At 46.1% G+C, this 26379-nt stretch overlaps 1 protein-coding gene across 1 annotated transcript in view; it reads left to right on the top strand.

Annotated features, from left to right (window-relative positions):
- The window catches only part of PI4KA (phosphatidylinositol 4-kinase alpha), a 95108-nt gene that overhangs the window by 21839 nt on the left and 46890 nt on the right, over nt 1-26379 (top strand). The window contains exons 5-19 of the mRNA XM_008142637.3: nt 190-262; nt 857-1116; nt 1649-1715; nt 3921-4069; nt 5992-6057; nt 8434-8530; nt 11364-11555; nt 12172-12272; nt 12889-13018; nt 14313-14445; nt 15408-15503; nt 15877-16060; nt 17863-17966; nt 20342-20510; nt 22846-22896. Coding sequence (XP_008140859.2) covers nt 190-262; nt 857-1116; nt 1649-1715; nt 3921-4069; nt 5992-6057; nt 8434-8530; nt 11364-11555; nt 12172-12272; nt 12889-13018; nt 14313-14445; nt 15408-15503; nt 15877-16060; nt 17863-17966; nt 20342-20510; nt 22846-22896 — 1872 coding nt within the window. The remainder of the gene's footprint in view (nt 1-189; nt 263-856; nt 1117-1648; nt 1716-3920; nt 4070-5991; nt 6058-8433; nt 8531-11363; nt 11556-12171; nt 12273-12888; nt 13019-14312; nt 14446-15407; nt 15504-15876; nt 16061-17862; nt 17967-20341; nt 20511-22845; nt 22897-26379) is intronic.

The raw sequence follows: 26379 nt of genomic DNA, 5'->3' as shown, positions 1-26379 counted from the left end.
GGGAGGGAGGGTTTCTGTTCCTGGAAGGTCAGCTCATTGGCCCCTCAACGGAGCTTTCGTGTGTGGAGTTATGTATCAGATATGAGGTTGGACAAGATAATGTCTGAAGCTCCTTCTGATTCTGAACTAATGTTGTAACATGTTTCTGATTTGGTTTATAAGTTTGCTCTGTTTTCTTGGCTATTACAGATCCTGGAGGCACTTTTGCAGGTTTTGCATGTCCTTTTGGGAATGTGCCAGGCCTTGGAGATTCAAGAAAAAGGTATAATTATAGATCCAAGGCTTTTTAAAAAAAGTTTTGTGGTTATTGTTTTCCTCAGTCTTTTTTTCTGTTCTTTACTACTCTATATACATCATGGATGAAAACCTTCCTATAGTAGTTGCCTTTGTTGTGTTTTAGCTAAGAGGTCACATGTGAGTCACGCGCACAGCTATGTCACCTGAAAATTTTTGAGTCACCTTGGACAAGTCACCTCATCCTTCTGGGCCTGTGTTTCTTATCTATAACATGTCTGACTTCCCAAGGTCATTTTTCCTCTAGAGTAAGGCTAACAATATGATCCTGGGAGCGATAAATATATTGTTTAAGTACAGTAAAGCTGCCTGATAACGTGACTTACCTTTATAAATGGTTTGGATGTGCCATGAATAGACCAAGACCTCCCAAAGAAGCCAGTTGTATGTGACGCAGACATAGTCTGAAGTTACTGTGCATGCCAGATTGAAAATATCATCAGTCAGCCTTTGGGGTTGACCCTGTTGCTGTGGCTTATCCTGACTCTTGTGAGTCAGTGGGTTGTGAGATGTGAGTCAGTGTTACAAGTTGGTATCAGAACATTCCTTCTTTGTCTTCTAGAATACCTCTGCAAATATGCAATCCCATGCCTGATTGGAATCTCACGAGCATTTGGGCGTTACAGCAACACAGAAGAGTCGCTCCTCTCAAAACTCTTTCCCAGAGTCCCTCCTCATTCCCTCCGAGTCCCAGAGGAGCTGGAAGGCGTTCGGAGGCGTTCCTTCAATGACTTTCGCTCCATCCTCCCCAGCAATTTGCTGACCGTGTGTCAGGAGGGCACCCTGAAGAGGAAGACCAGCAGCGTGTCCAGCATCTCTCAGGTGCGGCTGCCCTCCCGGAAGAGAGCAGAGGAGAGAGGGCTTGTGAATTGCTCACGTGGGGAAAGTCCCACTTGTGTGTAGCTTGAGAAAACTTAGGAAACAAAATGTTCTCACTAGAATTCTCTTTAATATAAAAGGTTCCCATGTCCTCTTTACAATTTATAAGTGATTTCATCTCCTAGTCATGAAGTATTTGCCTCTTAGCAAGTGGGTGCCAAAATCTATTCCTAGTGGGAGATAGTTGGTGCCCTTAAGAAGTATCTAATTGACTCATGGAGAAAAGATAGACATGAAACACAAGACTAATTCAGCTTAGTAATCAGATATAAAATGTTTGTCTAGATAGGAAGAATTTAATGATTTGGTATATAGTAGAAAACACTGTAGGTACGGGGGGTATCATGGAGGAGGTGACGCTTGAACCACAACTTGAAGTACAACTACTATTGAGCTGGCAGAGAGAACCTTATCTAAGACAAATCTGAGGTTTGACTGGCCTTTTCTGATCTGTAAGTATGGTTGTGTGTTTCAGGTCAGCCCGGAACGGGGGATGCCCCCTCCCAGCTCCCCTGGAGGATCTGCCTTTCACTACTTTGAAGGTGGGCGTCACAACATCATATTGACCTAGCACTTGGATAACAGGTTCATAGTGACTACTTGTGATGCCAGGGATGGTAACACTGATGCTCTGCTGTCATGCATCTAGAACAGTGGTGGGGAACCTTTTTTCTGCCAAGGCCATTTGGATATTTATAATATCACTAGAGGCACGGTGCATGAAATTTGTGCACTCGGCGGTGGGGGTCTCTCAGCCCGGCCTGCGCCCTCTCGCAGTCCAGGAGCCCTCGGGGGATGTCCATGAGGAGCGGGCCTAAGCCGTCAGTTGGACATCCTTAGCGCTGCCACGGATGCGGGAGAGGCTCCCACCACTGCCGCTGCGCTCGCCAGCTGTGAGCCAGGCTTCTGGCTGAGTGGCGCTCCCCCCGTGGGAGTGCACTGACCACCAGGGGGCAGCTCCTGCATTGACTGTCTGCCCCCTGGTGGTCAATGCGTGTCATAGCAACCGGTCATTCCGCTGTTCAGTTGATTTGCATATTAGCCTTTTATTATATAGGATTTGCAGGGCATATAAAATGATCAACTTAAAAATTAACCTGCTGCCGAAACTGGTTTGGCTCAGTGGATAGAGCGTCGGCCTGCGGACTGAAAGATCCCAGGTTCAATTCCGGTCAAGGGCATGTACCTTGGTTGCGGGCACATCCCTAGTAGGGGTGCAGGAGGCAGCTGATCGATGTTTCTCTCTCATCGATGTTTCTAACTCTCTATCCTTCTCCCTTCCTCTCTGTAAAAAATCAATAAAATATATTTAAAAATAAATTAACCTGCTATATTTGATCAAACATTTAATTAACACTAATACCATGGCAGGGCCAGACCAAATGATTTCACGGGCCTTATACAGCCCATGGGCCTGATCTAGAGGGTCACACATTTATTTATTTATTTTGTATTTATTTTTTGTTGATTTCAGAGAGAGGAAGGGAGAGAGGGATAGAAACATCAATGATGAGAGAGAATCATTGCTCAGCTGCCTCCTGCATGCCCCCTACTGGGGACCGAGCCCGCAACCTGGGCTTGTGCCCTTGACTAGAATCGAACCTGGGACCCTTCAGTCCACAGGTTGATGCTCTATCCACTGAGCCAAACCAGCTAGGGTGCCATTCCCTCTTAATGATTGTTTATTATGTTGGCCTCTAGCATCTCAACTCCTTTCAGTATTATTGCCCACCCCATGTTCTCTGTTGTAAGTTGCTGGTTTGCTTTCTTGGGACCCATCCACCTTTAGTCAGGTCAGTAGTGTGTCACCAGCATCATAGAACTATACTCCAGCTTTTACACAATTGGAGTAAACTCAATTCTTTGCTTTTTCTGTGCCCTAGTGCTCAAAAAAAGTCATAAAATTTATTCTTTGGTTCTTTATAGATTGATATTGTCCGTCACTATTTAATATGAAAATAGCACAAGCTTATTTATTTTCCAGTCATAGTCTTCTATTATTGTTTTTAAATAATGGATTTTCAAATGATTATATGCTTTTGGGTTTATATTATTATTATGTGTTGGATGATTGACTATTTTTCTTATTTTGAAATTTCTAGTAATTCGCATTTTAGTTCTAATTTTGGCGGTAAAATCTCTGGAGCCCTATGGACCTCCACATCTCTCAACCTTTAAAAATGTGTAATTCTTTTTTTTCTTCCCATATTTTAAGTTACATGGTCTGTGTTGAAAATATTAGGACATGATTATATCTGAGCCTTTGACATGAAACACCCAGTGAGAGGCATCACTCCCCAAGGATTTGCAATCTAGCCTTTACTTCTTTTTTTTCTTCTTATAAAAGAGCCTCTTTCTTTTTCTTTTTTAAAAATTTTTTCATTTAATTTATTTTTAATACATTTTTATTGATTTCAGAGAGAAAGAGAGAGGGAGAGAGAGAGAGAAACATTAATGATGAGAGGGACTCATTGATCGGCTACCTCCTGCATGCCCCCTACTAGGGTTTGTGCCCACAACCCAGGCATGTGCCCTTGGCTGGAATTGAACCTGGGACCCCTCAGTCTGCAGGCCGATGCTCCATCCACTGAGCCAAACCGGCTATGGCCAGCCTTTACTTCTTAATTAAAAAACAAGGAATTGGAGTAAAAACAAAAGCAAAGTCTATGTCTTAGTTGGTTATTGAGGGAAGAAGGAAGTATCCCGGTCACATGTTACTGTGACTATCTGGTTTTCTTTTCCATCAGTTGCCTACCTACCCGACGGGAGTGCCCTGGATCCCGATTACTACTTCTCCACCATCAGTTCCAGCTTCTCAGTTTCTCCTCTTTTCAATGGCGTCACATATAAGGAGTTCAGTGTTCCACTAGAAATGCTTCGGGAACTCTTAAACTTGGTAAGCAGAGCACTGTGGATAAACAGGCCTCGGCTCTATCAGTCAGTAAAATTGCCAGTGGTGTAAGACTAGGAGTTTTTCAGTATTTCAAATGAACAATTTAGTAGTCATAATTTTCAGATAAAAGAAGGAAACAAAGTAACATTCATGGAGCAATTGTGCAGTCTGTTCTCATTTAATAACCATTTTGGGGAGGTACCATGCTCCCCATTTTATTTATTTTTTATTTTTTTATCTTATTTTTTCGTGCTCCCCATTTTAGAGGTAAGGAAATCAGTGTCAAATAGATCAAGGATCTGTAGACCAAGGGCAGGGTCAAAGCTCAGCTCGTGGTACCTGATTCTGTCCCAGGGGTGCTCTATTCAGATCAACACAAAACCTAACTTTCCAATTTGGATACCTTTGGATAGCCTTTGAGGTGATATCAGAGAAGGCATTGGTGCCATTGTCTTGAGTCCTGAAATAGACCCTGATCCAGGGACTCTGAGGTTGTTACGATTGAGCTGGGATTCTTTAAGACATTCTAGGGCAGTGGTCGGCAAACCGCGGCTCGCGAGCCACCTGCGGCTCTTTGGCCCCTTGAGTTTTTAGCAAAGGCCAGCTTAGGAGTACCCTAATTAAGTTAATAACAATGTACCTACCTATATAGTTTAAGTTTAAAAAATTTGGCTCTCAAAATAAATTTCAATCGTTGTACTGTTGGTATTTGGCTCTGTTGACTAAGGAGTTTGCTGACCACTGTTCTAGGGGATAGTGGAGAAGACATCATGAGGGACAAACTCTAATGATGAGCCTTTGTTTGGAAAGAATGAAAGAGAATGAGAATGACACCTCCAAAAGCTTGAAGCATGCACTGGAGAGAGCAGCCATCTCCTCCTGTGCGGAGGATGAATAGAAAGAAATCACTCAGAGAAAGGCTTTATTTAGGCAGAAGATGTAAGAAGACATCAAAGCATAGGTGATAATTAATGAGGATAGAGCCATACCAATTACTAATAGCCTAGGACAGCGGTCGCCAACCTTTCAGACCTCACGGACCACGCGGACCACCAGTTGTGACTGCTGGCCTAGGATGTTTTTGAAGTTACTGTCAGGAGGGAAAACTCCCCCTAAACTCCTCACTGTCAGTGTCTCAGACAAAACAGTGGCCTGGGTGGCCCGTGGCTTTCTCAGTTAATCTCAGAAATCCCATTCGAAGGCTGAATGTTTCAGATCCTTTTTTAAAAAAAGGAATTCTTTTTTCTACTATATTTTAACTTTTCAAGGTTAGGCTTTCTTCTAGGCAATTTTTTATTTAGTCTCCTGTCATGAGTGTATCATTATCTATACATTTTGAAAATGCTTTCTTAAAGTACTACAGTTGGGGGGTAGGGGAGGCTGCAGTTTCATCAGATCCCACGTTGACAGGATAGCTCGTTCCTGTACTAAATGCCGGTATAGAGAATGGGTAGAAATAATCACGTCTATTAGAAATTTAAAATGTGTGCTGCAGTTTGGGCAGCTTCGAAGAGCCCAGGCGAAGAGGGAGGAGCCGTCAGCACCAGAGGATTGACCTTGAAGGTGCTCTTGACATCTGGGAGGGGATATGGATGAATGGTCAGTGATGCCTGGAGTCTGAACACTCGCATCCTGGAAGTGGAAGTCTAATGTCAGCACATTTAAGAGAGTTGGTACCTTTTCTGTTTTTATGTCATTCCAATCTAGGTAAGAAAAGTTCCAAGTGAAGGCAGAGTTAAGGGCATTTTGTGTATGTAGTTCGATATTTTTTACATATTATGGCCTACTTTTCTAGCACATTCTTCACCACATGGGCCTGTTAGGTGTCTTTATCCGTCAACATTGGTTCTTTAGTGGAATGAGCTGGCATTCCTGTCTATCACTGTGTTTGTCAGGTGCCTCATGAGGTCTTGTTTTACTGGTAGGTGAAGAAGATCGTTGAGGAGCCTGTTCTCAAGTCCTTGGATGCAGTTGCAGCCAGCGTGCTAGAGGTACGTCCCTTCTCAGGGCTTCACACTGAGACGGCCTGCTGGGAGGGTTTGTGTGGGGGCACTGAGTGTTCAGCTTAACCTCCCAGTCCCAATAATGACTACACCTGCCACTTGACTCTGGGCAGTGGTCAATGTCTCTGTTTCACACGTGAAAGATAGAGGTTTAAGGGACTAAATACGGTGCCCTTGTCACATAGTCACCGTAGGAGCTGGGAATGCACTGGGTCCTCTGACTCGGACGCTCTATATCTTCCTTGCTCCTTTGGTGCTTTCAAAGCTGCTTCTCTGGGTTCCGTACACACGCCTCACACTTTTTTAGGCATGTACAAGCCCTGGATTTTATGTGTGAGGGGGGGGTGTGCCTAGGGAACTTTTGTCTTAATGTATTTGGAACCAATGCCTACAGCATTATTTATAAAATTTCTAAGTGTTTTTGTGTTGGGAGGTCTCAAAACCTCAGGGAACATTTGAGTCAGTCCTCTTTTGAGTGTGGGGATCCAGAGAGATTGCCATTTACCAGCCCAATGCTGCTGTGGCATGTGCCGAACCCAGAGTACTTGTTAATCCTGGTGTTCTTTCTCTCACCTGATATTGAGACACAGTGCCTGGTACCACTGGGCTCAGCTCTGGAGGGGTGGGAGCCCCCAGGTACCTTCCTCTGTTGCAGAGTGTGTCTTCTTCTGCCCTGCATGTGCTCCCAGCAAGCTGTCTGCAGATGTTAGACATACGTGCCAGGTGTGATTTGCTTTGGGTCAGTTCTTGGCTGAAAAGCACAGTTCTTGTAACACTCCAGGTTGCAGTCCTTCCTGCTTTATCTTTTAATGTTTTTGCAGGTTGTGTCCTGCCTGTTGGCCTGAGCTTTACTCTCACTGCTTGCAGTCTCAGAGGCCTCTTCTTTTCCTTTGTCAGTGTTTGGTCACGTGTGACCCAGGGCAGATCAGGAGGACCAGGGCCAGCAGCTGGGCTGGGCAGTCAAAACTCGTGGCCACTGGTTGGGCCTGCAGGCCATCTATAATGGAAAGTGTCAATCTGGATCCTGAAGGGAAAGTTAGAGCTCAGTGGGGACCCCTTTTAGGGATTATTTTATGAATAGAGGGAAGGCTGGGAATATGGGACTCTGGGACTCTCCTTCCTATTGAACCAGAGCAGTTTCTAGTATTTTTGTTTTGTAATTTGGACTTTAGTATAAATGTCCATTTAAATAAAATAGTTTTGTTGCTTTAAAAAAAAAGAGTGAGACCATGACCTGTATTGCTGAATATAATACTCATTACCAATAATCACTAGCAATTATTGCATGCTTATGTGCCAGACACTGGGATAGGATTTCACTCACTCGCTCATTGAATTCCACAGCAGTCCCTCATTTACATGTGGGGAAACAGGCTTCCGGGGTTAAGGAACTTCAGTTACGTGGCTAGTGAGCAGTGGAGCCAGGCTGCGTTTTCTGGGCTCCCTTCCTCTGCTCCTTGCTTGCAGTGACTTCTTCCCAGCTCCAGAGTCAGACCCCTGGATCACCTTCATCAGCAAACTTCACCTCTTCATCTCTGTCCCACAGGGATGTTGTGAGGACTGTGAGGTGAAGTCTGTAAAGCAGCTATCCAGTGCCCACTGATGGCACTGTTAACCACAGCTCCTGTTATCAGTACCCACTTGAAATATGGCATCACTCTCATGTCCTTCATGCAGTTCTCATGCCTTCTACAAGACTCTTGCGCCCTCCACCAGCCTCATACCACAGGCCCATTCCCTCCGACCCAACCTCTGGCCCGATGCTGATTTACTTTCTCTTCTTCCTATTGCAGAGCACTTTTGCATGTGTCAAGAATAATGCCTTTCATTAGAATAGTATCTTATTCATCGCATTAGACCTTGTGTGAATTTTTCCCCTGGAAGAAAAATAATGCTACATTTTAGATTAGATTGCTGAAAAGTAATTTAAAATGAGTTTTAATTACAAAACATAAGCTGAATCTGAAGGTTCCCTGGCTGCAGTGTTTGTTGCCAGAGTGGTGGACAGGGTTGAGTCCCGTGGTCTGGTGGTCCTTTGGCTGTCCCTCCCCTCCTCCACACCCTGTGTCCCCCTGATTTCAAAGACTGTGAGCTTTCAGCAGGAGGAGGTGAAGGGTCAGGTGGCTGCTTCCCTGCTGGCATCTTTGGACTATGTGAGCCTGCTGTTTTCCTCTGCCTGATGCTTAAGAGGGTGAAGAGAGTAATTAAAGTGTCCAAGTAGTGAATCATGGTACACGGTTATTCCATTTATAATGCTAAGTCACGTGTGTAAGGATATCTTCACCGGGTCTCCGCACGAAGGTGGAGGTCCTGAAGAGGGCCTGAATTCGGTGCTGTGGTCACGTGCCTCTGCCTTCCCCGCAGGCCAACCCCAGCGCTGACCTCTACTACACTACGTTCAGTGACCCCCTCTACGTGGCCATGTTCAAGATGCTGCGTGACACTCTGTACTACATGAAAGGTGAGGACTTTGCACACGTGTGTGAATTCAGTGAGACTGGGTTCAGGGCCACTGGCTCAAGTTTGTGCTTCCTTTCTGCTGGGGCACTTAAAAAAAACAGAAAAGACATAGTCATGTCATAGAAATGTTGGAGAAAAAGCAACTAAGAAAAAAAAAATCTGTCCATGATCCTATGCCCCTAGTGCTGTCAATGATGGTTTCTTTGATGGGTTTATTTCCTCAGGTGTTTTTCTGAAATGGACATGTTGTATTGTCCAGATCATACATACAGTTTAACATGTCCACTTTAGACATATAAAAAAGTATAACAAAAAAGAAAATGAGGTACTCAATCTTATAAGTCAGAGATAATATATATATATTTTTAATCCTCACCTGAGGATGTGTTTCTATTGAATTTTGCGAGAGAGAAAGGGAGAGAGAGAAACATCGATGTGAGAGAGAAATACTGATCAATTGCCTCCCATCAGAACCCTGACTTGCTCCCTAGGTATGTTCCCTGACCGGGAATGGAACTCACAACCTTTTGGTGTATGGACGATGCTCCAACCAACTGAGCCACCTAGCCAGGGCAGAGATAATATCTGAATAGTGTAGCACACATACACATTTAGCATTTTATTCCAGTCTCTCTTTTGTTCATTTTTAAAACATTTTCCCTAAGCTATTTTCTTACATTATTGAACATTCTTCATAAGCGTAAGTTTTGATGACCATATAATATTCTGTTATGTAGATGTACCATAATTTAGTTAATCCATTTTCCTAATTTGATTCCAAGGGCTCTTGGGAGGTGGAGGCTGAATCTGGTTGTAACCTCAGAAAGGGTTAGTTAGGTTTACGAAGGAGTGTGGCAGGGACTGCCCAGCTCAGCCTGGCTCCCAGGAACCCCTGTGGCCTCCCTTCCCACCTGAGTTGTGTGTTGCCTCGACTGGTCTGACTTGTGCCCACATCGGTTCTCCTAAGTTTTCCAGGCCCCAAGGATGAGAGTTTGAAAAGGCTGAAATTCTGGACGCTCTGAAGACTTAGCCCTGTAGGCCGGGAATTCTCTTTTTTAGGCTACCACCAGTTTTTGTCCTTATCTGACAGCCTTTCAAAAAATTACTCTTCGGGTGTGGGGTGGGGGGGGGGGGGTAATGGTAAGATATGTACACATATAATACCTCAATAAAAAAAAAATTAAGCGCCCCTGGGTCCGGGTGAGACCACGCACCACTGGACCCGGATGAGGCTGGGTCCCTGGGCCCGGGTGAGGCCATGTGCCCCTGGTCCGGGTGAGGCCTTGCGCCCCTGGGTACGGGTGAAGCCGGATCCTGGGTCCGGGTGAGGCCGTGTGCCCCTGGATCCATCTGGGTGAGGCTGGGTCCCGGGCCCGGATGAGGCCACGCGCCCCTTGGGTCTGGGTGAGGCCACGTTCCCCTTAATCCGGGTGAAGCCGTGCCCCTGGGTCCGGCCGAGACCAAACCAGAGGGAGTCGGACCTGCGTTACCACCATTTGTCCACCATCCAGAGCTGAGGGGTCAGTGCTGACATGTACACATAAGGAACTGGTGGACATTGAAATTGGGTCTCAAAAGAACTGTTGGTCCAGAAAGAAACTCACTACAGACTGATTCATTTGCCTGTCAGCATAACTATTATTGTTCGTCTCACATTCAGTTCGTATAAGTATATCTCTAGGGACACATGATCTGGCTCATCTAGGGGAAATGATGAACAACATAGACTGAGGAACAAGAACAGAACCAGAAACAAGGAGGCATCGATCGGACTATCGGGCCTCAGAGGGAGGATAGGGGAGGTTGGGGGGAGGGGGGAGAGATCAACCAAAGGACTTGTGTGCATGCATACGAGCCTATCCAACGGTTAAGTTCAACAGGGAGTTGGGGCATCCGTGGGGAGGGGTGTGGGATGGGAATGGGGGGATGAGGACAAATATGTGACACCTTAATCAATAAAGAAATTAAAAAAAAATTTAAAAAAATTACTCTTCACTTGTGCAGTCATTATGTCAGACACTTTATTTTATTTTATTTTTTTAAAATATATTTTATTGAATTTTTACAGAGAGGAAGGGAGAGGGATAGAGAGCTAGAAACATCAATGAGAGAGAAACATCGACCAGCTGCCTCCTGCACAGCCCCCACTGGGGATGTGCCCGCAACCAAGACACATGCCCTTGACCGGAATCAAACCTGGGACCTTTCAGTTTGCAGGCCGACGCTCTATCCACTGAGCCAAACCGGTTTTGGCAATGTCAGACACTTTAAAAGTGTACACGGGCATGTCCACCCTTCCAATACCCAAGTTTGAGCAGAAACTTCCAAGGTCAAAGCTCCCAAGGGGCCACCCGGCCACGGGGCACGAAGACAGGAAAGGGAGATGGTCTTGCGTCTCCTCCATCTAGGAGGGGATATATTGTTAAAAGTTTGTCCATTTCTTTTTGAAGAAAATAGTAAATATAAAATAGATATATAAGTCACTAAAGTATTTCCTGATGTTAACTGTATCATTTCTATTGTGATAAATCTCAGTGCATGTGTTTCATATATTCAGGTTTTAGTATATTGATTGCTTGAAACAAAGCATGGCTCTCACTTCCCTGGGAAATGATCATTTGCTCTGAGTGCCAGGTGGCATATGTGTGGAGGGCAGCTGTGCACAGCCTATCCAAGGTCTTCCCAGAGGACAATCTTGGAACCATAGCAGCGGCAGCAAACATGTTCTTCTTGGTTTTTTGTTAGAGAGGAAAAGACTGTAGAAGTTCACAGCTGCTGCCTGAATTTTGGTGCAGTTTTGTTTCCAGCTGCAGTGCCCACTCTCTTTCCTACAGACCTCCCCACTACCTTTGTGAAGGAGATCCATGATTTTGTGCTGGAGCAGTTCAACACTAGCCAGGCGGAGCTTCAGAAGATTCTGCACGATGCAGACCGGATCCACAGTGAGCTGAGCCCCCTCAAGCTACGCTGCCAGGCAAACGCCGCCTGTGTGGACCTCATGGTGTGGGCCGTGAAGGATGAGCAGGGTGAGCATCAGCTCCTGTCATGCCCTGGACATCCAGTGTCCGGACCGGGGGGATGGTGCTGGCCAAGGCCCCAGGGCCTGTGTTCTCTCCACTACTTACTGCTGGTTCTTGAGGCTTTTGTGTGAGAAGTGGGAACTCAGCGCCTGTCTCAGCCCTTGTGAAGAGTGGCAGATGTTTGCCAGAGGGCCTCATGAGAGGATGTCTCCTGACGGCTGCGGTGCCAGCTCTGTTCTGCTGAGACTCGTAACCTGTTGCAAACCCCAGTGGCTCCACATCTGCCATTGTCTGGAAGCATTCAGCAGACTTGCCGGTGGCTGCCATTCACAAATCACTGTGGCGACAGGGGGACGAGGGAGCTCAGGGCCAGCAGAGAAGAGAAAGCAGTCACACACCATGCAGGGTGGTATTTTCACAACAGCAGAAAAGAAGCAGAGATAAGCTTTCCGTTAACCTGTGTCTTAACACTTTCTGGCGTAACCTTTCAGTATTAATAAACCCTGCAAAAAAGTGTGTCTCTGGGGTTTAGTGAAATTATATGATTAATTGTTGACTGAGTATTTTGTAAATTTTGGCCCTTTGCTAATCATTTGTGCCCTCCCCTGATTTTTGAATTTAGGTGCAGAAAGTCTTTGCATCAAGCTGTCTGAGAAGCTACAGTCCAAGACGTCCAGCAAAGTCATCATTGCTCATTTGCCCTTGCTTATCTGCTGTCTGCAGGTCAGTCTCCCAGACACTAGAGATCCCATCAATAGGGCCTTGTTGTGCCATTCAGGCTGTGGTTGGCACACTAGCACCAGAGTCTGGGCTGTGTCTGTAGGAACTTGAACTAGAGCCTGTGTGACACAGTTCACCACTGAGTGGGGGCTGCTGCCGACAGGCTGCTGGGATTTCTGTGGGTGGGGTCCAGGAACGGCTGGGTCCTCCTTTGTGGGAGCTGCCCTGTATCTGCCAGCCAGGCCGTTCTCAAGCAGACAGTTGAAAGGCTGCAATGTTGCCAGAGGGCCTCATGAGAGGACTTCTCCTAACATCTGCGGTGCCAGCTCTGTTCTGCTGAGACTCTTAACCTGTTGGAAACCCCAGTGACTCCGTGTCTGCCGTTGTTTAGAAATCATGTTTTAGATCCTTTCTCCCCTAATTTGCTTCAAAAAGAAATGGACAAACTTTAACAATATATCCCCTCCTAGATGGAGGAGACGCAAGACCATTTCCCTTTCCTGTCTTCGTGCCCCGTGGCCGGGTGGCCCCTTGGGAGCTTTGACCTTGGAAGTTTCTGCTCAAACTTGGGTATTGGAAGGGTGGACATGCCCGTGTAACAGGTCATGGTGTGTTGCAGGGTCTGGGACGCCTGTGTGAAAGGTTCCCGGTGGTGGTGCACTCGGTGACGCCGTCTCTGCGGGACTTCCTGGTCGTTCCGTCCCCTGTGCTGGTGAAGCTGTATAAGTATCACAGTCAATACCACACAGGTAACAGGATGGCTGCACCTCAGGCCGTGTCTTCAGCCCCCAGCCCCCGTGTGCACTTGAGGCACCAAGAAAAGGACCATGTGACTGTGAGCCCAGCACAGCTCTGTGACTGAGAATTTGTGGCTGGGCTGTGCAGTCTTCCTATACGTGGGCTCATTCCTCCTCCTCCCTTTTCTTATGGCTTTCTCTACAGAGCCCCCTCAGGGCTCCAGGCCTTTGTCTCCTCTGCCTTCCCTGTCATGAGCACCTGCCACCCCTGTGGGCCCCTCTCTGGTCCCACTTTTTTTTGGCCCCTTCTCTCATCGAGGTTGTCTGAAGTGCGAGTTCTTCATGGCCAGACACTGGGCCAGTAACTGTCTGTACACAGTTCATCTAGTCCCCTTGCCCCAAGGGATTGTATTATGTTTCTATAGACGAGGTCATAGGCCCAGAGCCCCAAAATCCAAGTACCTGAAAGATTCACCCAGCCCAGAACAAAGAGGGGTCCTGCTGGCTATAAGGCCCCTTCACTCACCCTTGCCCCTACCCTTATCAGCTTGTGAACATTAGCTAGACAACCCTCTGGTGGATGCCTAAAGGTGCTCATCAGGCCTTTTGAACATTATTATTTTAAAATATATTTTTATTGATTTCAGAGAGGAAGGGAGAGGGAAAGAGATCATTGATTGGGTGCCTCCTGAATACCCCCTACTGGGATCAAGCCCACAAACCGGGCATGTGCCCTGACTGGGAATGGAATTGTGACCTCCTGGTTCGTAGATCAATGCTTAACCACTGAGCCACACTGGCTAAGCTGAACCATTTCTTAAGAAGTTACTGTTTTACGTATTTATCACTTTGCAACCTTAGTGTTCTTCCTTTTGATTTTTTTAAAATTAAAAATATATATATTTTTTTATTGATTTCAGAGAGGAATGGAGAGGGAGAGAGAGATAGAAACATTAATGATGAGAGAGAATCATTGATCTACTGCCTCCTGTACACCCCCTACTGGGGATCGAGCCTGAAACCCAGGCATGTGCCCTTGACCAGAATCGAACCCAGGATCCTTCAGTCCACAGGCCAACACTGTATCCACTGAGCCAAACCAGCTAGGGAGTGTTCTTCCTTTTTTGATTGAAACATGTTTATTTCATCCTTCCTGTGCTTAGACACTTTTGTTTCTGAAATGTTTTTTAGAGTGATTGCTATTATAAGTTAAAAATAATTAGAGTATTATTTGGTTTTGAATTACAGACATGAGGGTGGAAAGTGATGGGCTTAACCAGGAACTTACTTGAATTTTTACATTTAGTTGCTGGCAATGATATAAAAATCAGTGTAACCAACGAGCATTCCGAGTCGACCCTGAACGTCATGCCAGGAAAGAAGAGCCAGCCCTCCATGTACGAGCAGCTCCGGGACATTGCCATTGACAACATCTGCAGGTAGGAGGCTGGGCCAGAGGGACAGGTGACCAGGGAGGAAGAAAAGGCTGTTTCAAACAAAATAAACTATGAAATAAGAAATGTTTATAATTTTGTAAAGCTATTTAATATAATTTTATTTATTTTCAAATATATTTTTATTGATTTCAGAGAGGAAGAGGGAGAGAGAGAGCTATATATAGAAACATCATTGATGAGAGAGAATCATTGATTGGCTGCCTCCTGCATGCACCACACTGGGGATCGAACCCACAACCTAGGCATATGCCCTAACTGGAAATTGAACCATGACCTCCTGGTTTCTAGGTTGACTGTCAACCATTGAGCCACACTGGCTGGGAAATATAATTTTAATAGTCCCTCAGCCATCTTGGGACCATCTGCCTTTTTTTTTTTTTTTAATCTCACCCGAGGATATGTTTTTATTGATTTTTAGGGAGGGAGGGAGAGGGAGAGAGAGAGAGAAACATTGATGTGAGAAACATCGATCGGTTGCCTCCCATATGCACCCTGACCACACCCCAACCAGAAATGAATCTGCAACCTGGGTACGTGCCCTGACCGGGAATCGAACCCTTGACCTTTTGGTGTATGGGATAACATTTCAACCAACTGAGCCATATCAGCTAGGGCAGGACCATCTGTCTTTTCAATCAGTTACAATGACTTTTGTGAAGAAATAATACAGGAATTAGGGTGAACATGACATTGTGAAGGAAACTGTTCTGGGCAAAATAATGAAGGTACTGTTTCCGATTGAGATATTTTTATAAAGTGGGCAAAATCTGCAGCAGGTCTTTGAATTCATTCTGTGCAATGACTTTCATTCAGATTTCTGGGGGGAATTGTTCAGAGCAATTCTTTAAACTTTGTAAACCCGAGAAAGGAAAAGTTAAAACAAAACCAAACGTTTACCTAGTGGTTGTGATGCCTAATGCTGTGGGGGTTTCCTTGCTGTTCAGGTGCCTGAAAGCTGGCTTGACGGTGGATGCAGTGATCGTGGAGGCCTTCCTGGCCAGCCTCTCCAACCGGCTCTACATCTCTCAGGAGAGTGACAAGTACGTCCCATCTCAGAGGGCTGCCCATTATTCTCTTGGGGCACAAGGGGGTAGCTGGCATTGTGCACTTCTGTGCTGCTTTCTTGCACAACACGGATTGTGCATTTTGTTCCACGATTTCAGAAGAAACCCACCTTGTGATGTCTGTTCTGGACCAGTATTTGGGAGGAGAGAAACATCTCTGTCTTCCCACCTGGTACCCAGGACTTTGTGTTTCTGCTGGTGGTTAAGGATCCCAGGCTGTCACTTTTAGATGAATGCTTCGTCTGAAAGACTGTGATGATGCTGACATCCACATCCAGCTTCCAGGTTTTATTTCACTGTTGTGTGGCGAGGACTGTTTCCAGGGCGCTTCTATTCTTCCCTCTTACAGGGACGCTCACTTGATTCCCGACCACACCATTCGAGCCTTGGGACACATCGCAGTGGCGCTGAGGGACACCCCAAAGGTCATGGAGCCAATTCTGCAGATCTTGCAGCAGAAATTCTGCCAGCCCCCCTCCCCCCTCGACGTGCTTATCATCGACCAGCTGGGCTGCCTGGTTATCACCGGAAATGTAAGGAAGGCCCCAACCACCCACTAACCCTGAGAAAGCTTCATTAACTCCTTTGACTATCAGGAATGTAAAAAATACAGATTAAATTTACCCTGCAGATCAGGTAAATGCTCACAACTGTCCTAACACTGAATAGTGAGGGTTGTTTTTTTTTTAAAAAAAGAAGAGAATAGCCCTAGCCGGTTTGGCTCAGTGGATAGAGTATTGGCCTGCGGACTGAAGGGTCCCAGGTTCAATTCTGGTCAAGGGCACGTACCTTGGTTGCAGGCTCCTTCCAGACCCAGGCCCTGGTCCGGGAGTGTGCAGGAGGCAACCAATTGATGTGTTTCTCTCACATCGATATTTCTCTCTGTCCTTCCCTCTCTCTCCCACTCTCTCTAAAAATCAATGGAAAAATATCCTTGGGTAAGAATAAAAAATCTCTATATATAAAAGGCTAATATGCTAAGTGTCCCACCATCTGACCAGTCGCTATGACACGCACTGACCACCAGGGGCAGACGCTCAATGCAGGCGCTGCCAGGATGCGCACTGGCCATTTACAGAAAAACGGCATCGCGGACCTAGCGCTCACAAAGGCAACACTCAGCTTCCCCCAAGTGGGACACAGGCCTCGCCACCACCCCATAGCGACAGCCCACCAAATTGCAGAGCAACAGCCCACCAAATCGCAGCCGAAGCTGCCGAGACCCCATGGTGCAAAATGCGGACCATGGCCCAGCCCAGCCATAAACGGTGGCTGTGGGCACCGGGTAATGTCACATAGCAATGCCCAGCTTCCTCTTCCTAGAGACGACTAGTCTCCTTGCAGTTTCTTCAGCCAGGAACATGACTTGCTTTATAGCCAGGTACAAACATTTCTACTTTAACCAAATGTCTGTGAAGCGTTTTCCCATGCCTCATCTCATTTGATCCTCACAGAAGTCATGGAGTAGGTAGATAGGAGACTCGGTGGAATCCTATTTTCTTTTCATTAGCTGTAAAACGGAGATTTAGAAAGCTTAGAAACTTGATCCGACTGAAAAGAAGTAAGAAATGGTGGACCTTGAAAATGACTTCAGGTTTTCTCACTGCACAGAACATAGTCAAACACTGCTGCAGTTAAATATTTTACCCTTTGTTCTCCCTGCGTGATCTACAATAATAATCTGCTTTGTGTTAATATTTACTGCTGTGTTGCTGACAATTATCTGAAAGAGAAGTTTGGGTGCTTCACTGGGCTGGAAAAAGTTCAGCTAAATCAGAAAGTAGGTCTAATTAAGTAAGTTTATTCTATATCTATAAAAGGCTAAGTTGGCTTGCGCTTGTGCAATACATATAAAACTCTTGCTGGCGCCAACCGCACGCATGTGTTTCAATCTGTCATTGTCGATTGTGAATTTGGTTGACACTTATATTACAGAGAAAGGGCGAATAGCGATATTAAAGTATTCTAATTAATTTCCTTTCAATGTGCATGAATTCATGCATCAGGCCTCTAGTGATAATAATAATAAATAAATAATAAAATAAAAAAGAAGAGACTAGTGTAATGGTTTCGTAAATGCTGGGGAAAACAGAAGTTTAGATTAATTCCTTGTTGATGTTAATTACAGGATTTAAATTGAAGCTGTTTCCTTTTTAGCTTTTAATTTGAAGTTTGCTGAAAGTTTTGGGAGTGGATGCTCTGGGTGGTCTTAGGGCTTTATGTTCCATGATTCAGGAGCTTTCCCTCTGAATGACAATACAGGAGCCTTTTCTGTGTTCCTAGGAGTGGCTTTCAGGGATTAGTCATGACAATTGTGTCCCTTGCTCTCTTCCAGCAATACATTTACCAGGAAGTGTGGAATCTCTTCCAGCAGATCAGCGTGAAGGCCAGTTCTGTCGTGTACTCAGCCACTAAAGATTACAAGGACCATGGCTATAGGTAATTCTTTAGACTTCCTTGTTGCTTTAGATCATGACAGTACTTAACTCCTTTTAAAAATGTGAGATTTGGAGATTTGTCTTTTAAATAACCTTTTTTTCCTACTGAAGAAAATATGCTACAGATCAGTGCATACACAAGTTGAGAAATGCCCACCGCCTGGAGCTGAGTGAGCTCAGTGCTCATTGCCTTCCCCCACTCCAGGCAGCTCAATTGCCCACCCGGGTGACCTATTTTTCTCTAACGTAGCAACACATCAGCCATGCCATAAACATTCCTCTGCATGTTGTCTTTAATGGCTGTGTAGTACCACCTCATATAGCAGCACTGATTTATCTAACCAGTCCCTAGCATGGATATTCGATAGTTTTCCAGTTTTTCTACTGGTAAGTGCTGCATTGAATACCATAATAGCTACATATCTGTGAGCATCTCTGATGCTTTCCTCAGGATAGATTCAGAGAGATAGAATTTGGAGAGTCGAAGGGAATGGCATTTTATATCCTCGAATGTTGAAATTTGTGTAAAGTCCGGCCAGTTTTCCCTGGAAGACTGAGAAATGTTTCTTTTCTTTTCTTTTTTAAAAAATATATTTTATTGATTTTTCACAGAGAGGAAGGGAGAGGGATAGAGAGCCAGAAACATCGATGAGAGAGAAACATCAACCAGCTGCCTCCTGCACACCCCTCACCGGGGATGTGCCCGCAACCAAGGTACATGCCCTTGACCGGAATCGAACCTGGGACCCTCCAGTCTGCAGGCCGACGCTCTACCCACTGAGCCAAACCGGTTTCGGCGAGAAAATGTTTCTTTGTCCAGTGCCATTACTGGGAATGTCTTAAGGACCGGAGGCATGCTTTTCCATGTTTGGAGGATCTCACAAAAGTTTTTCAGGTCAAGGAAAGGAGGGGAAGAAGGAAGTTAAGTCAGGAAGACAGAAGGTTGGGGCAGGGAGGAAGAGATATTGCCCCTTTGTTGGCATTTCTGTTCTCCCATCCAACTCAGTGGGCAGGAGAGTGGCTATGTGCCTCAGCTTCCTCATTTGTGAAATGTCTCCAGTTGTGTGGGTAGTTGAGATTGTGTATGTGAAAGCTCTCAGGAAATGCCAGCTCTTGGCATTATTATTTCTTTGCCTTCTTACTGCCACCATCACAGGCCCAGGCTAGTAGAACAGCCTGTGGAGTGGGTTGGGGAGGCGGCCAGCTCACCTCCCCTTCCTTCTAAGTCTATCCGTCCTGATGTCTGCAATGAAACTGACTCCCAGACCAAAACACCTCTTTCCCACATTGCCTCCTTGCTCTGAAAGTGACTCCTGTACCTCCTTGCTCCTCAAACCTTCCCCACCCCATCTTTGCTCTGTTTTCCTCTGACTCTCACATCTGTCTTGCTGCTCTTGGCCCTTCTGTGTTCCCACGCCTACCAGCTTTTCAACTTCTGGCTCAAGTTTCCTCTTCTTCCATAGAGCCTTCTCTGATATTGCCACCAAAAGCGATTTGTTCTCTTCCTCACCAGTGGAAGCATTTACTGCCTTTTTTTGTCCTCATCTATTAGGAATTTGCATATTAGTGATGTGGGTGCCTTTATCATGGCTGCTGTTTCCTCTGAGATGATGGAGGCCAGACGGTGTGCTCAGTGCTTCATGTAGAGTGTTTAATTCCTCCTGCACTCTGGGAGGAGGGCATTATCCTTGTTTTACTCAGGAAGATACTGAGGCCCAAAGATGTTAGCTACTCACCTAGGGTCACACAGCATAGAAATGGCAGGGTCTGGCTGTCCCCAGTGCCACAGAAGCCTGGCAAGCCTGGCTGGTTCACAGCCTCTGGTTGAAGGGGCATGTCAGCTTTGTATCTGGAGTTTATGTGGGCGGGCATGTGTGATCCTGTGGCAGGTTGTCCCAGGACCACTAGCACTTCCTAAGTGTCTGATGTGAGCCAATACTAACATCATCCCCAGGGCGGAGGCAGTTTTGGGAAGAAGCTGATGATCAGACAAAAGTTTTAGGGGTGATAGTGACGAATCAAGGCTCTCTATAATTTGAGAGGGAAAGAGGGTCGTCCAGGAAATATCTGGAAGTACTTTCATTTTTAATTATGTAGTAGGCCCTTGACACTCAGAGGGAATAGTTCTGAGACCTTCCCAAGTCCCCAGCAAGCAGATTCCTGGAACTTAGAGAGTCCCCTGAGACCCTTAATACCTGTCAGGAGAGAGGTCACAGTCATTTCTGCAGCAACTGACTTCCGTCAGGGGCCATTGTTCACAAAGTTGGTGTGTGCATCTCCTCTGGCGGGCTTCTTTCTTCATAGGCACCAGGCTGAGGTGGCGGGGGAAGGGGGTCCCTGCCTGGTGGTGGCTGTCATTTCTCTCCCCCTCCCCAGGCACTGCTCCCTGGCGGTCATCAACGCCCTGGCTAACATCGCGGCCAACATCCAGGACGAGCACCTTGTGGATGAGCTGCTCATGAACCTGCTGGAGCTGTTTGTGCAGCTGGGGCTGGAGGGAAAGCGTGCCAGCGAGAGGGCCAGCGAGAAGGGGCCCGCCCTGAAGGTAGGGAGGAGGGTGGCCATCGTGTTGCCCTGCTGCCCAAGGCTGAATCTTCAGGCTCCATCTTGGTTGAAATATGCTGCTTTCTGTGTTAAAAAAAAGACTTAAACACAGCTGATGTAGTGCAGGAACAAAGGGGGCGAGGTTCTTTCTCTGAGGTGCTGGCAGGGGTCAGGGAAGAGGGTGGCTTCCTTGTTGGACAGCATCCAGCTCATGGCAGCTGTGTCCCCCAGTCCAGGGTGATAAGGTGACTTATCACCCCAACCCCATCTCCCTTCTTGCACATCTGGTAAAGTGCAAGAAGCCAGGGGGCAGAGGCTGATATCAGAACACAGTGACAGTAGGAGAAGAACCAGATTTGGCCTAATCGCAGGCTGTCCAAGGGAGGCATGTCTATGGAGACACTCAGATGTCAGATCTCCAACCCCCAAAGAGACAGAATAGAGAGGTTGAGGCAGGTTAAGCCTCTTACCCCATCACCTCCCCTTTGACAGATCATGTGGATGACAATCCCTCTACCCCTTCTTCCTCCTTTGTCTCCTCTGACCTCCTCCCCCCTCCTTCCTCTTCTCTAGACAATTACCATTCACCTACTATGTGCCTAGGGCAGAGGTCAGCCCACTTTTTCAGTAAAATGCCAGGTTGTACGTGTGTTGGGTTTTGTGGGCCATATGGTCTCTGTTGAAACTACTCGGCTCTGCCATAGTAGCATAACAGCAGCCGTAGCCATTAAGTAAACGAACAGGGGTGCTCCCATAAAACTTATTTCCAGGAACAGCTGGTGGGTCAGATTTGGCCACAGTCCCGTTTCCCAGACCTTGTTCTGGGTGCCCGGGTTAAGGTGCCTGCTCCTGTGGGCTTAGTGGGAGGAGATGGTGAAAACAAAATGGGCAGCATGGTGAGGATGCTGAAGGTCTCTCTGAGGACGTGACAGCTAGGTTGGAAACTGAATGAGAAGGGGCCCTCCATGTGAAAATCTTGGCTGAGAGGGAGTAGCTTGTGCAAAAAGGAGTCCTAAGACCCTTTACTCTAATTCAGCCAGGCTCCTGCCAGTGATCTGAGTGGTTGATTTCTCAAGTCTCCCAGGATGGTGCACAGCTAGGCCCATCCTGATGCATAGCAGACAGGGCATCCGCCATGTCCAGCGAGGCCTTTGGCATCCGGTTGAGGGCTACTCTAATGAGGCAGAGTAGCTCAGCACTGAGAGCAAAGGCTGTAACCTGCCTGAGGGGTGTGTCAGGAGCCATTCTCTTCCTCTTCCTAGGGAATGGGACCTCAGTGCCAGGAAGGACACCCCCTGGGACCTGTCGGCTGCTCCCCTCTGCCTGCCCTCATGGGCTGGGGATAGGTGTTGTACCCATGGCAATGTAGGGATTCCCGGGTGCCAAGCTGTGAATTCTCTTCTTTGCGAATAGTTTCTATTTACCGATCATGCAGTGTGAATAGGCAAGAGTTTATTGAGCTACTGCTACAGTTGATTTTGTGAAGCACTTGGAAGAGTGTCTCACATGCATGTTTTTGTAAATATAGAAAATAAACCGAATGTGGTTGGGCATGTGCTTCCAGAACTTTGGCTAATCAGTGTGTACCATAGTTTAGCCACATTTATGTGTTTGGTCAGGGAACTTCCCTTTTATTTATTTTTTTATTGATTTCAGAGAGGAGAGAGAGGTAGAAACATCAATGATGAGAGAGAATCATTGATCTGCTGCCTCCTGTAAGCCCCAACTGGGGATCGAGCCCACAACCCAGGCATGTGCCTTTGACTGTAATCAAACCTGGGACCTTTCAGTTTGCAGGCCGATGCTCTATCCACTGAGCCAAACCAACTAGGGCTATTTAGTTATTTTTAAGTAACCCCTAAATTTTTCCTAACTTGGAAAGAATATATGTTTACTATAGAAAAGATATAGAAATCTATAAATAATAAAGCAAAAAGTACCTATAATTCCTCTACTCAGATATAATCATTTATTTTACGTAATTGAGTTACTACTTACTACTAGTATACTCTTATGTCCTGATTTTTTTGCATTTAACATTTTTGGGGCACTTTCCAAGGTAATTAAATATTTTTCAGGAAGTTGTCTTTTTCATAGCTGTGTGGTATTTAATTATGCAGAGGTGCCATGGTTTATGTAATCATTCTACTGTTTGACATTTAAGTTGTTTCACTATTAAAATTATGCTGGATTAGCATTTTTATACATCTCTCTCTGTGTGTATACCTCTCATCACTTCTTTTAGATTAAGGAATTTCAGCTTTACACAACACTGTGTCTTTTCATTTATTTAATAAACACATGCTTATCATTAACTTAAGTCTGTTCTTTTCTAGGCTTCTAGCAGCGCAGGGAACTTGGGTGTACTCATTCCTGTAATAGCTGTGGTAAGTATTCATTTTAATTGAGTGGTTTCAAACTCTAGATACTGTGCTCATGTTCTGAGTATTACACGGTGACACACAGCAAATTCCTTTAGAAAAGTGCTGTTTTGAGGTGCCAGGATTCCGTAGATGTGACTTGACCACTACCATAGGTATGTGCCATAGTGGTCACACCTTTACTCCCTTTCTCTAAGCCCCTCTCAACCATCCTCAGCAGGTTGACCAGGGAAGCCACTTCATTTCTCTCTTGCGTGGCTCCTAGGTCCACAGTCTGACTCTGGGTTTCTCCTGTATCTCACATCCTGCTGTGGTGCCTCTAAGATAGGCGGGCACCTGCTTCCAACTCCTCCCCCGCCCCTTCCTGCAAAAGGAAGCCTTAGGCCGCTGGTTGGTGCCCAGCCTTGTTGCTGCAGCTCTTGGTGTCCCCTGGTGGGCATTGTTGACACAGTGGGCCCAGCACACTTTGGGGCACAGCTGCACCCACCATTGTGGTGGGCAGTCGAGGTACAGGCCCTCTCCCTGTCAGGGCACTGTCTGGTAGAGAGCCCCTGTCCCATCTTTTCCCGTCTCAACCAGCAGCCACGTCTTCTCAAATGATCTTTATAAAAGTAATTTTTCCCTTTGTCATTCATTCCCAACTACCAGTCCTAAGCCAGGCCCGTATTCTAGTATTTTAACCCACCTTCTAGTTAAGCCCTTGCTTCTGCCTTCTAGTTTCTTCCCACCTCAGCCCACCCCTAGTCGTTGAGTCTTGAACACTTACATGTACAGCGTCCCTTCCTTGACCTCTGAGCTGCCATAGTGACTCGGGCATAGAGGGCAGGCAGGCAGGAGACCTTCCTGATCTCTGCACAGCACTTTCTGTACTTACTACCATCTGAATGTTCATCATTCTCAATCTGGGGACCTTTAGGAGGTAATTTCAGTGGCCAGGATGGATGAAAAATAGTAACTGACTGGATATTATTCTTCACTCTTAAGATGACACATTGCATTTTGTGGAACATTCTGCTTCCAGTTCACCTTCCTTCCGCCTGTCCTTTTCTCTCCTGTCCCTCCCTCCCGTAAGCGGATGATTCAGGAGGGGAAGCAGAGTCGCTGGTTCCCCTGCCATGTCTATGTCAGGACAGTCTCCTCATCCTCGGTGTGCTTGAGGAGACAAGGGGTTTGGGCCTGTACCGCGATGACTTTTCACGTTCCTTTGGGATCCTTACCACCTTCATACCTGTGATCAGGTATTCTCCCACAGCCCTTTGAGATTTAAGGATTACGGGAACTCTTTCTGCCATGGTATTTTCCATCAACACCCTCATTGGTTAATTTTTAAAAACATAATTTTTTTTACTTTATACTTAATATTGGCTAGTAGCACAATTGTATTTTGGAAGTGTCATTGCACATGGGCCCTTTGTTTGACCTGGAGGGAGAGGTATAAAGTCCATGGTACTCTCTTGGCCTGTTGGAGGGGAGAAGGGTGGACACCACACAACAAGGTCAAAGGTGGGGGAACCTATCCACAGAAGAGCAGGTTTTGGCAGACAGGGAGCATGCCTGAGGTGAGAATCGCATTGGTGTGCGCCAGAATTCTATGACCCATATGCCTGGGAAGTTTTAAACATGTTTAGCATATCAGAAATCTAGAGGAGGCACTTAGCACTTTGGGAAGCGATAACTGGTGAGGTTGGTTTTAGAGTCACAGGGCCAGGGTTGAACCTCTGGTCCTGCATATGGGATCCTGAGTGAGCATCGCAGCCTCTCCACTAAAAGATGGAGATGACCCCTGAAATCCTGGCCGGGTCAGGGTAGGCATAGGTGTTAGCAATGACAGGCTAGAACATACTTAAAATACGCGTTTCCTCTGCTGCAGTGACCCTTTATGTGAATAGAATAAGAATTGTAGTTTAACAAAAGTTAATGGTTATATTATGGGAAGGAAACAAATATTTGATTCTGTTGCTCAACAAAGAGCACAGAGATCATGGACTCTCAAATTTGCTTTCTTGTTACCCCTTGGACCTTCTAGGATGACTAATTTCCAAAGTTTTTTTTTTCCTTTTTTTAATGTTTTGTGGTTGTTCTTTTTTTCTTTCTATTTAAGAAAAAGATACTCTGTTTTGGATCTTTTGATGACAGTGTGTCTTGAATTACATTGTTCAGTGGCCGTGTCAGTGGGTTTGGTTTGGGGCTGGAAGCCTGTGTGTCACTCCTAATGCAGCTGTTCACTTATCAGTGACCTTGGGACCCTGGAGGGAGTCACTGGAAGCTGGGTCTTCTAATCTCTGAAGCTCCTTTCTGCTTAGGTTTGGTAATCTTTGTTCTGCAACTTTATGAATAATATTTCTTCAGAAATATCACTGACTAAATTGCTTCTCTTGGTGTCTAGCTCATTAGTTAATTGAGCATTTTAAAATATATATATTTTTATTGATTTCAGAGAAGAGGGAAGAGGGAGAGAGAGAAATATCAATGATGAGAGATAATCATTGATCGGCTGCTTCCTGCACACCCCCCATTGGGGATCGAGCCTGCAACCCAGACATGTGCCCTGACTGGGAATTGAACCGTGACTTCCTGGTTCAATGGCCGATGCGCAACCACTGAGCCATGCCAACCGGGCTAATTGAGCATTTTGAAAGTTTCTTCTAGAGGCCTGCTTGCTCCATTGTCATGAAGTAGTGATTTAATAACATGTGCCTCCTGCTTGAAAAACATTTGTGCCCTTCACTTAGAGCTAGTTGACCTATGCCACTAGTAGCAGGTTACTTATTTTCTCCGTGCCTGTAAAATGAGGTGTATGGACTAACAATTTTTAGATCATGGACCCCATTTGAAAGCTGTGCCCTCTCCCTCCATAGAAATGCCTCTGTTCACAAGGGTTAGATTTAACCTCAGGAAGTGAAGTGGGAGAAACCCAGCCAAGGCCCCCTGTTAGGAATCCCTGGGTTAAACACTGTCTCGGATGAAGATAGTAACAGGAAGTTCTTACCTAGCTCTTGTTAAACAGTAAGCAGAGATCTAAACCCTTTCCAGGCATTAACGCCATCCTCACAACAGCCTTGTAAGATAGGTACTGTTATTATCCCCGCTTTATAGATGGGGAAACTGAGGCTCAGAATTTGCTTCCAAGTCCCACAGCTACTAAATGTCAGAGCCAAGATTCAAACCCAGGCAGCGTGGCCCAGGATCTGTGCTCTGAACTAGTACTCCACGGCCTTGAAACATGGGTCAGCTAGTTTCTGAAAGGGGGGCTCCACGGGCATTTTGAGTGGATGTAAATGAATGAAAAGCATGCAGAGTGGAGGGCCTTGGCCTGTGTGGATATAAGGTCATAGAGGAGCCTGAGCTGGCTCCAGCAGAGGTGGGGCAGCCAAATTAAAAGTGAGGCGGTTGCCTTTCTGGGTAGGACAGATGTGACAAAGGGCTAAAGGCAAAGCTTATTGAGGTAGCTAAATTTAGGAACAGGAGGAGCAGGAGGAACCAGCAGCA

This window comes from Eptesicus fuscus, chromosome 23 (genome assembly GCF_027574615.1).
Source record: "Eptesicus fuscus isolate TK198812 chromosome 23, DD_ASM_mEF_20220401, whole genome shotgun sequence".
Taxonomy (NCBI): domain Eukaryota; kingdom Metazoa; phylum Chordata; class Mammalia; order Chiroptera; family Vespertilionidae; genus Eptesicus; species Eptesicus fuscus.
The sequence above is the reverse complement of the archived record's forward strand: the minus strand, read 5'-3'. Positions and strand labels throughout refer to the sequence as shown.